At 41.0% G+C, this 11,328-nt stretch overlaps 1 protein-coding gene across 10 annotated transcripts in view; it reads left to right on the top strand.

Annotated features, from left to right (window-relative positions):
• TTLL5 (tubulin tyrosine ligase like 5) overlaps nucleotides 1–11,328 on the top strand; it is a 287,219-nt gene that overhangs the window by 111,484 nt on the left and 164,407 nt on the right. For all 10 annotated transcript variants that reach the window (XM_049611362.1, XM_049611361.1, XM_049611359.1 and 7 more), the window contains 5 exons: nucleotides 908–1,054; nucleotides 2,389–2,492; nucleotides 5,618–5,745; nucleotides 8,286–8,366; nucleotides 8,961–9,359. In XM_049611362.1, coding sequence (XP_049467319.1) covers nucleotides 908–1,054; nucleotides 2,389–2,492; nucleotides 5,618–5,745; nucleotides 8,286–8,366; nucleotides 8,961–9,359 — 859 coding nt within the window. The remainder of the gene's footprint in view (nucleotides 1–907; nucleotides 1,055–2,388; nucleotides 2,493–5,617; nucleotides 5,746–8,285; nucleotides 8,367–8,960; nucleotides 9,360–11,328) is intronic.

Genomic DNA, 11,328 nt, shown 5'->3' with positions numbered 1-11,328 from the left:
GTGCCCTTTGTCCCCTTTAATGACTTTCCCCTGTGCACTACCCCCCAGGCAGCCCCCTTCGTCTTGGGAAAGGAAAAAAGAAGCCATCACCTCTCAAGCATAGAGTAGCTGTTCTTTCTTTTTCTTTAGCACTAAACTTTTGAAATTGTGGTTTCTGTTCTTCATTACCCATGCACTTCTTAGCCTCTTCCTTCTATTCCCTTTCCTCTACTGGAAGCATTGTCTTGAAATCATCTCACAATGGCCGGATCCTGGGCCTTGTCTTGGCCTTGGTCCTTTTCAGCACCAGCCTCTTGGAAGCTTTTGACAGGGGCTTTTAACCCCCTTGACCTCCATGACACTATTTTCTCCTTGTTTTGTTTTGTTTGTTTGTTTGTTTGTTTGTTTGTAAATGTCTGGTGTTTCTACCATGGGGTTTTTTGCTTTCGTTTCTGATTCTTCCTCCTCTTTCCTATGAATATTTCTGTTCTTTCTCTTCCGTCTCACCTTTGATGATTTCATCTGCTCCCATGGTTTTAATTTCCGCTGTCCGTGAAAGCTACTTTCCCTTAAGCTTAAGCTTTCTCTGATCGCCCTGGTAGAAGTGGTATCTACACTTTGAATTATGATAGTACTATTTGCATGTGGGTTGTGATACTTTTGCGGTTACTTCTTTAATACGTAGTTAATTTGTATACGTATTTATTTTGCCTTTCTGATTGCCAGCTTTTTGAGAGGAGAGAATAAGTTTCTTTTGCTTTGTCTTTCTGTATCCTTACTGTACCTAATGTTTTTGCTCTGGGTCTTTTTTGTTGAAATGTATATATAGTATACCTCTTCTCGTATCTCTGTTGGGCAAATCCTTCATACCTTATCTTCTGTTGCTTCCCATAATCCCTGCTTTCTTTCCCTCACGACTCTTTAATAGGAGCTAGTGGTTCGCTTCCTTAAACGAGCATCAAGTAACCTCCAGCACTCAATGAGGATGGTATTACCCAGTCGACGATTGGCACTTCTGGAACGCAGAAGAATCTTGGCCCACCAACTGGGTGACTTTATTCTTGTGTACAACAAGGTAGGTGGTTCATCTGTTACTTGTGTGTGTTAGATTGCCACGCACTGTTAGCAAAGGCTAGAAGCCACTGTCCAGCTGGGTGGAGAGGTCCTTCTCTTTTCTATCATCGTCATCCCTTGTGTGTAACTGTTACAGGGAGCTAGACCTTGCTCCTTAACTCAGCTGATCTGAAAAGCTGCTCATTACTTCTGAAAGCCCAGTGGCCATAGTTAACGCTTATCAAAAGGCAAATTCCCAGGGCGCCTGGGTGGCTTAGTCGATTAAGTCCCCAACTCCTGGTTTTGGCTCACTCATGGTCTCACGGTTCATGAGTTTGAGCACTTCATCAGGCTCTGTGTTGACAGTGTGGTCAGACAGATTCTCCGACTCCCTCTCTGCCCTCCCCTGTTTGCGCTCGCTCTCTCTCTCTCTCTCCCTCAAAAATAAATAAATAAACATTTTTTTAAAAAAGGCAAATTCCCTTTGAGGGTTGTGTATCTGAGATGAATCACAGGCTATGTGAATTTGCATTGTCATTATGCCTGTAGATAGTGGTAAATAGACGGTTTGAGAGCAAATGAACTGTGGATTTAATAGAATGACATAATCTTCTTTCCTGAGAGAGTTATACTTTGCTCTTGAGAACATTGTAGACAGTGATATCATTTTACAACCAAGACCAGGAAATATACTATTCAGTTAGAATATTTTACAAAGCATCTGATATCCAAGGGTCTTAGAATGCTTTGGAAATATCAGTATTTGGGAGAAAAACGTATGGTCATTTTGCAAAAGGGAAAACGGAGGCCTGGAAATTTAAGTGATGCTAGTATAGATGTGTGGAATGGTTAGTAGAATAGCAATATAAAAAAATCCATGGCTGCAATTTACTCCAGATCTGTTGAGAATTTTGGTATGTCTTATATAAGTGAAGAATTTACACAGTTTGGATGCTGGTATAGGAGTAGGTTCCAAGACCGATCTTTCCTTTCCCTAATTGTAACAAAATGCAGCATCTCTGTGGTCATACCGGTGAAGCTACAAGTGTGAGCACAGATGTTACTAAGCTGCTATGAAAAGTTCTTCCCTGAAGGGGCTTTGTGGGCAGAAAGCAAAAAGATGATAAGGATTTACATTTACTCTGCAACCTTTATTTGGGAATTCCAAAATGTTTTATGAAACAGTGGCAGAGAGTAATATATCAAATGTATAGGTGGCAAAAGTACCTGGAGGGATTATGTCTTTACTGTAAAGACAAATTAACCCAATGGTAATGAAAGCAGATGATGAAGTGTGCACTTATCAGGAGTCAGTTTTATCTTACTGTTTTCCTTTGTGGGTTGGGGACTGGGTAGGAAACAGAACAGATGGCTGAAAAGAAATCAAAGAAGAAACTTGAGGAAGAGGAGGAAGATGGGGTGAACACAGAAAACTTTCAGGAGTTCATCAGACAAGCAAGGTAGAAGATCCTCTTTATTAAGAAAAACTATCTTATTCTCTCTTCCATACTGCCCCATATCAGTTCTCAATATTTCCTTGTTTTTAACGTAGGAATGTGAGTAAAATCCCTCTCAGGATGAAAGAAAGCATTTCATAGGCTTGGCCTCTCCATATCTCAGCCAATCATGTTGTTGTCCTCATGGTTTCAGTTATCAAAACACTGCTGCTAGGTATCTGGGCTGTATTTCTAGACAGCCTTCAAAGTACACACCACTTGAAGTGCTGAGAGAGAGCCCTTTGGAAAGTTGAAGTCAGAGGCTTCCAGTGTCGACTGAATCTGAATTTATCCCTGACCTACTGATGCCGTGGTGATGACCAAATTTTGCCTATGTTGAGTGGGTTGAGGAATTGGCAGTTTCTCAACACCATGAGGGTTACACCTAATTTGGACAAAATAGAACCAGTCCTCCATGTGTAGATTTGGCTTTGAGGATTGAAAATCTCAGCATTCAGCTCTATCGTGATACAAATCAGTCAGGCCATTTTGTCCATTTACAATATGTTTCCAAAGGAAAAGGTGACAAAACATTTCATTTAAAATTTTGTGAGACTCCTACTGGGGGAACTTTTTCCAAAACAGAAAGTCATACAAAACCACTCAAATAAAGGATAAAACATCTGTGTGACCCTGTTCGTCTTCAACCATCAAAGTCACTGTGGAGTGAAAAGCAGGAGAAAGTCCATTCTTTGTTGGTTTATAAAGCTAAATCAGGTGGTGGTTTATCAGTCACCAGCACAATCTGATCTGTGTTTAATACCTTGTACAGACCTAAGTATAGCCTCACTATCTTGTGCTTAAACTAATACAGCAAACAAATCTATCATTTTGTAGGAGTTCAAAACTGTCATGTTATTTTGTTCACATTCTTGAGTCTTGAGTTACAGATTGATAATAAAGTTACAGAAACAAAGCAAGACACGGTTTCTCACATCAGCATGATAAAAACAGGAAAGAACAAAAATGAGGTTATGTTCAGAAAACGGCTCTACATTTAAAGTTAAAAAATTAGGGGTGCCTGGGTGGCTCAGTCGGTTGAGTGTCCGACTTCAGCTCGGTTCATGATCTCACGGCTCGTGGGCTCGAGCCCCGCGTCAGGCTCTGTGCTGACAGATCAGAGCCTGGAGCCTGCTTCGGATTCTGTGTCTCCCTCTCTCTCTGCCCCTCCCCTGCTCATGCTCTGTCTCTTTCTGTCTGTCTCTCTCTCTCTCTTAAAAAAAAAATAAAAATAAAACATTCAAAAAAAATTTAAAAAAAACAGAGTTAAAAGATTAATATTTAGTTCCTCTTTAGGATCTTCAAGATCCCTACAATATAAAAAAAGAAAAGAAAAGCCACCTTTTTTGAAAAGAGACATGTATCCCCCTACCAGGCCTAACTGTTTGCTGGAAATGAATTATATATACTAAAACTAGTGATACAGAGTGAGAGGTAAAATATGCTGGAACATATTTGTTAACTGTCATCGCACATTAAATGTCGATTTTTGGAAACATGTTCAATCATCAGTTTTTTATTATGTTTGGGGTGGTACATGGATACCTTTGTCAAGGTTGATAAATCCAGATACCTGCAGGAGTCAGGCAAGGAAACATAAATTATGAAGTGAGCAAAGGGTAAGAGAGGCGATATTAAGCAGTTTGTGTTTTGATCAGCCTTAACCTGCCCCTTCCCCTTCCCCTTCCCCTTCCCCTTCCCCTTTCTGTGAAGGGCCAAAGAAAGCACATGGACATACAGAGGCATTCGCCCCATTTGTAACTTCAGCGGTAGATCTGTCATAGTTACTGAGGTACTTGCCTTGTGGCCCTTCACCTTCTCCACTTTGAGACCTTGGGGTTTACTCTGAGATTCGTAGAAATGGGTTCCCAGGTTTCCTAGGTCATTACAATGTATTCTGAAGATAGGATATAGGTTCCTTGTGATAATGCTGGAATAGTTTGCCTATTTAAAGACCACTTATCTGGAACATAGCCAGGCTCCAGGAAAAAAATACAAAGGGCCGTTGAGAAGCTGCCACAGGTGTTAAAAATCCACGTCTAATATGTTTACTGGGAGAATCCCGTGGGCCCTCATCAAATTCCTTATACTTTCCATTTTGTGGATGTTCATAAAGGACAGGTAATTTCAATATTTGAAGTGACCTAGAACCATGTACTTCAGTTTCCTTCACGGACTAGATGGTTAGGGAACTCTTCCATGGTTATGCTGGTAGGTCTTATTTCTGACATAGATAATTAAAATGACAAGTGACTCCTTTAGTGAATACACTTCAGTTATCTGGAAGTGCGGTGGGCAAACCGTGAAGGACCAGATAATATTTCAGGCTTTGTGGGATATATGTGGTCATTATAGCAGTCTTCTTTAAAAATATAGGGGCGCCTGGGTGGCGCAGTCGGTTAAGCGTCCGACTTCAGCCAGGTCACGATCTCGCCGTCCGTGAGTTCGAGCCCCGCGTCAGGCTCTGGGCTGATGGCTCGGAGCTTGGAGCCTGTTTCCGATTCTGTGTCTCCCTCTCTCTCTGCCCCTCCCCCGTTCATGCTCTGTCTCTCTCTGTCCCAAAAATAAATAAAAAACGTTGAAAAAAAAAATTAAAAAAAAAAAATAAATAAAAATATAAAAACATTTTTAGTGAGGAACCGTACAAAAACAGGTTGCTCCTCGGGTTTGACCCCCCCTGTTGTTTGTAGTGTGTAGTTTGTTGACCTCTGATAGAGAACATGGCTGCCAGTAGAACCTTCTGTGTTGTAGCTACTGAGTATGTGAAATGCAGCTGGTCTGAGAAGAATTTTTCAATGTACTTACTTTTAATTCATTTAAATTTAAATAGTCCTATATGCCTAGTGGCTACCATATTGGACGGCGCGTCTAGAAAATTCACTTTGGAATGAATAAAGCCTTATCATGCTTTAAATTTTTTAGATTGCTTTGTTTGTATTCTGATTTAACCATCTATTAATAGGGAGTTTTCTGCTCATACTTATTATTTTCCCCTTCTCCAGCTGACTCCCATTTCCATAATAAAATCTGGTGGAAAGATTTTCCAGAAGAGCTTCCTGTTCTGACCATACTTTCTCTCCTCATTTCAGTGAGGCTGAGCTGGAGGAGGTGTTGACTTTTTATACCCAAAAAAACAAGTCTGCAAGTGTCTTCCTGGGGACTCACTCAAAAAGTTCTAAAAACAGCAACAGTTATTCTGATAGCAGGGCAAAGGGTGGTAAGTATGATGGTTAATTAATGAAAAATAAGAAGAACGAGTGAAAAAATGAGATCTGCAAAGGAGAGCCAAGAATAATGTGCTGCCTAAACACTGACAGACTCCAAGATGGTGAAATTTTGCAGTGTGGGAATGGGGGGTGAGGAGGCATTGCATTTTTGTCCTCAAAGCAGAAGAGGGACCTGGTCTGATTTTTTTTTTTTTTTTCATGAAAATTAACAGCAGAGAGCTTTTCAAGACAAACTTCTAATAATTGCTAACATTTAGTGAGCGCTCATATTACTATAATCTGTTGGATGTGATCTGACTTTTATTTTCAAAAAACCATTATGGAGTGGGTGCTATTTTTCAACTTCTTGACAAATGAGAAAACAGAAGCTGAAAGAGACTGCGTAACTTGCTTAAAGGTACCTTTTACGGTGCAGTGGGACAAGAATTTGAACTTTCGTCTGCCCAGCTGAAAGCTTGTGCTCTTAATCTGCTCTTCTGTCTTTCCTAATGGTTATTTCCCACTCTTGTTACACTTTTTGCTTCCTCTAGCTGATCAGCAATGGCATTTGAGATAGAAGAATTTTTTGTCGTGTGCGACTGTTCTGTACCTGGTGGGATGTCTAATAACCTTAATCCCACATCCTAAATGCTATTGGCTTTCTTCAGTCACTGTGATAACCCAGAATGTTCCCATCCATTTCTAAAAGAGCTCACTGCTAGGGAATTCCATGATTGGGGATTTTGGAATTAATGTGGACCGAACTATCTAGCTCGTGTCATGTGATAAAGAAAAAAAAAATAGCAATGATGTTCTGTTATAAATAAAGCTCTGCACCTTAAAGTAAGATCCATTTAAAATCTAGATGGAAATGTAAGACGAAGGAAATCTACACCAATTCCTGTCAGTGCTAAGCACTAGGTTAAAAGACAGAGACTCGTTCCCTGCTGTTAAGACTACCACAGTCTGCGGTGGAAATAGCCGGGATAATCGGTCATTTCTAATGTAGAGTGAGTGTTCCCAAAGAAACAGTGTTAATGTTTTAAAAACTATTTTGGTTCAGAGGCTAGTCTGCAAAAGCCTATTTATATTGAGCTCACTGTATAATGGAACGGTATTTCTAGAAGTCCCCAGCCCAGCCCTCTTCTTTGAGCTTTCCTAGCTTATCTAAGTTCTAAAGCTAGTTTACTCATCTGTTCCTCATTCCTTCTACACATTTTTCCCGACCACCTGCTGTGTGTCGGACATTGTGATAGTTGCTAGGTGTCTGTCCAGTGATCAGACTGCCATGGTACGTTGACTTCATAAGGTTTATTGTCTAGTGGATGGAGTTGGGTGAGTACATGTAGGAAGAAGGCTGGTGGAAGCTTTGAAAAGCTCCTCCTAGAACAATGTTGAGAAAGGGAGCCTGAAGAGACCGAGGAGTGCTTGTAACGAGTTGGGGTAGAGAAAAGTGTGTTAACCTGGGGAGCTGAGGGCCTACACTGGCATTCAGTAGTCACTTCTCCCCTGACAGTAGTGCGGAAGCCCTAACAGCATGTTCTCAATGGTGTCTGTTTGTACAAATGGGCCCCTGGAAATTCTGGGGTTCATGTGTTAAGGACTGTCTCTACATAAGGAGATCTGTCCCTATCAAGAATAACGAGAGAGGCAGTAGGAAGGCCTCCATCAAGGAAACAACATGATGACATCTGATAGTATCCAGACTGATTACAAACATGAGCAAACACACGTGTGACAGTGTTACCGCTGCTGGTGGTGATAGGCAGCAAATAATTCATAAGTCCTTATTCTTTCATTCTGAAAGATCTGCAAAATGGCCTCTCTTAAGCTTTTATATGAATTAGCCCTTGAGAAAGATTTTGGAATATTTCCCCAAGTATATGGTTAGCCCCAGCTGTCCTGTTTCAAAATTCTATGGTAGAAAAAAAAAAAAGGTTTATTAGAGTAGAGATTTATTTTATTAGAGCGATTTTGTCATTGAATATACTGATCACCCTATCTCAGGTGAGCTCACTCAGCTTGCTCAAGTAAAACCAAGGAGTTTTCTTTAAGATACAGAGCTATTGTAGTTTCCAGGTATCATGCCCACGGATACGGGGGCTGTTCTTTCTGTCTCTTGGTAGTTGCCCTGCTCCGTATGTATGAGGACTTCTTTGCTCCAGTGCGTACCGCCAGCCAGCTTGGTTTCTTAGTTTCCCTAGTTTGAATTCCTGGCAGAGGCATCTGACTGCTCATACCTTCCCCGCCCCCTCCCCCCCCCCCCCCCCCCCCCCCCCCCCCCCCCCCCCCAAGGCATGTCCTAGCTTGTTAGCATCCAAGGATGGCTGCCCTGGTATCTTTCCCTGGTTTGGTTAGCTGGAGCTTGGGGTTGGGGATGGTTGGGAATCTTTTGGTCGGTTGCCCCCTCAGCAGGACTATGGATGTGGCCGGCTTTGGGAAAGTGTGGCGACATGTGCAGTTTTCCCTGGGATTGATTATTTAGTTGTGTTATATTTCGGAAAAACAGTTATATAGAAAGCATTTGATCAGGATTTATTTTCTGTTTCAGATCACCATGAGACAATGGAAGAAGTGAAAATAAAGCAACCCAAACAGCAGGCAACAGAAATTCACTCTGATAAATTATCTCGTGAGTGACTTCAAACCTACATAGATTTGCCGCTCTCTGATCAATCCCTAAAAGAGGAGAAAAAGAGTCGTCAGATAGCTAATGAGGCTAAAGCATGAGGCATTACCCCACAGAAGTTCTTTTGTGCGTTCTTTCTCTTCCATTAGAATGTCCTCGTATTTATTGATAACCCGTTTTCCTTCTGAAGAACTTTTCATTTTCTTAATGTTTAGAAATTCGGAGCACTCCCTCCCCACCCGCACCCCCCTCCCCGCCCCTGAAGGGTGAAAAGCAGAGGGAGAGGAGTTAGCTGTCACTACCAGAAACTTTGTCCTAATGCCCTAGCATGTGCAAAATGCCTGCTCTGGTTGATGGAGGCGGTCTCGACTCCAGCTTTTCGAAAGGACTAAAAATAAACTGTTTCTGTTGCCAGGTTGTCTCAGTAGGCAAAATTCACTAAGTTCATGATGAACACTCATTAAAGTCTCTATCTTTCATGATTTCTGTTTCACACTAAGATTATTCTGATGTTTAAAAATGCTTACTTCATGTTGTATAGAGGTTATGTCAGTTTTTCCTAAAATTATCTGTTTTGTTTTGTTTTTGTTTTAATAGGATTTACCACTTCAGCAGAACAAGAGGCTAAATTAGTCTATACCAATTCTTCCTCTGCTTCTTTCTCTGGTCCTGCTGCTACTCTTCTGCAGAAAATTCCCAATACCCACTTGTCATGTATTGTTACAACTTCTGACCTCTCACCGGGGCCCGGCCATCATTCTTTATGTCAGATTCCTCCAGCTATCCCCAGCATGTCTCACCAGCCAACAATTGTACTGAGCACAGTCCCTGACAATGCTTCTCCCTTCGTGCATCCTGGGACACAGAACGTACCAAGCCCGGCTGGCCTGCCCCGCTGTCGATCAGGCAGTTACACCATTGGCCCCTTTTCCTCTTTCCGAAGTGCTGCACACATCTATAGCCAGAAACTGTCTCGTCCCTCTTCAGCAAAGGCAGGTGAGTGAGAAAATGAAAGGCAGCGTGCAATGTTAGCTCCTCCCCAGCCCCAATAAGGAAAAACAACAAAAACAAAAACAACGCATTCTCTTCCCTTTGCCTTTCAAAAGACACACACACTGTTCTGATGAGACTGAGGAAGTCTTGCATTTGGTCCAGTAGTGTTCATTCAGATAAAAAATGAAACAGGGCTTCTTTGAGGTGCTGGGGATACAGAGATGAATAAGACTGTTCTATATAGCAGCAGCTTATAGTCTAGTCAGGAGATTTTCCATCCCAGATCATCATAGACCTGCAAGTGTGCTATATGCATTCTTTCTGATTCAGATAGTTATTTTTCAGTGTACTAAAATTTTTTTTAACATTTATTGATTATCAAGAGACAGAGAGAGACAGAGCATGAGCATGGGAGGGGCAGAGAGAGGGGGAGACAGAATTTGAAGCAGGCTCCGGGCTCTGAGCTGTCAGCACAGAGCCTGACGCAGGGCTCGAACTCACGAACTGCCAGATCATGACCTAAGTCAAAGTCGGATGCTTAACCAACTGAGCCACCCAGGCACCCCTTTTCAGTGTATTTAAAGTCAAGTGTGACCGGAATAAAATAACCAAAGAATTCTTAAAATAAGGTATCTAACTCTAAATGAAGTAGGTAGACTCATATTACCAGTCAAGTTTTCCCCCCATTTTTAATAATAGTTTCATTGAGATATAATTCATATACTATAAAATTCACCACTTGAAAGTGTGCAACTCAGTGGTTTTTAGTATATTTACATAGTTGTGCAGCCAACACCACTGTCTTGTTTTAGAACATTTTCATTATCCCCAAAGAGATCCCCTACCTATTTGCAGTCTCTGCCCGTTTCCTCCTCCCCCCAGCCCTGGCAACCACTGAACTACTTTCTGTCTCTATGGATTTGCCTATTCTGGGCATTTTATAGAAGTGGAATCGTACAGTTAGTGGTGTTTTGTGAATGGCTTATTTCACTTATAATGTTTTCAGGGTTCATTCACGTTGTAGCATGTATCAATACTTCGTTGCTTTGTAGAAATGTAGGCTGAAGAGTATTCCATCGGGCGGATATACCTTACCTTGTTCATTTATCAGTTGATGGGCGTCTGGGTTGTTTTCCCATATGGGCTATTATGAATATTGCTGCTGTGAACGTTTGTGTACAAGTTTTTGTGTGAACCCATGTTTTCATTTCTCTTGGGTGTGTAGTGGAATCACTGGGTCATACAGTGACTTTATGCTTCCTTTTATTGAGGAACTACCAAACTTTTCAAAGTGACTACACCATCTTGCTGCCAGCAGTGCAGGAAAGTTCCAATTTCTCCCCCTCCTTGCTATCACTAAAACTATTGTCTGTCTTTTTTGCCCCACTATTCTAGTTGGTTTGAAGTAAGTAGTGTCTCATATTTATGGTTATCATTTGCATTTCCCTAATGACTAATGACGTGATGATGAACATCTTTTCATGGGCCTATGGGCCATCAGTATTCTTTGGATAACTAACTATTCAAATTCTTTGCCCATTTTTAAATTGGGGCATTTGTTTTTTATTGTTATGTTCTTTATGTATTCTGGATACAAGTCCTTTGTCAGATACATGGTTTTGAAATATTTTCTCCCATTCTGTTGGTCATCCTTTCATTGTTTTGAAGCACAAAAGTTTTTAATTTTGATGAAGTCTAATACACCTATTTTTCTTTTGTGCTTATGTTTTGGTATCATATCTGAAAAACTATTGCCTAAACTAAGGTCACAAAGTTTTATATGTATGGTTTTTTTCTAAGAATTTTATAGTTTAGACTCTTTCATTTAGGTCTTTTTTCATTTAGGTTTTCTTTAATTTTTGTGTATGATGCAGCATAAGGGTCTAACTGTATTCTTTTGCATATGTACATTCAGTTGTCCCAGCACCATTTGTTGAAACAGAGTGTTATTTCCCTTTGAATTGCCTTGACA

This window comes from Panthera uncia (assembly GCF_023721935.1).
Source record: "Panthera uncia isolate 11264 chromosome B3 unlocalized genomic scaffold, Puncia_PCG_1.0 HiC_scaffold_1, whole genome shotgun sequence".
NCBI classification, from domain to species: Eukaryota; Metazoa; Chordata; class Mammalia; order Carnivora; family Felidae; genus Panthera; species Panthera uncia.
The sequence above is the reverse complement of the archived record's forward strand: the minus strand, read 5'-3'. Positions and strand labels throughout refer to the sequence as shown.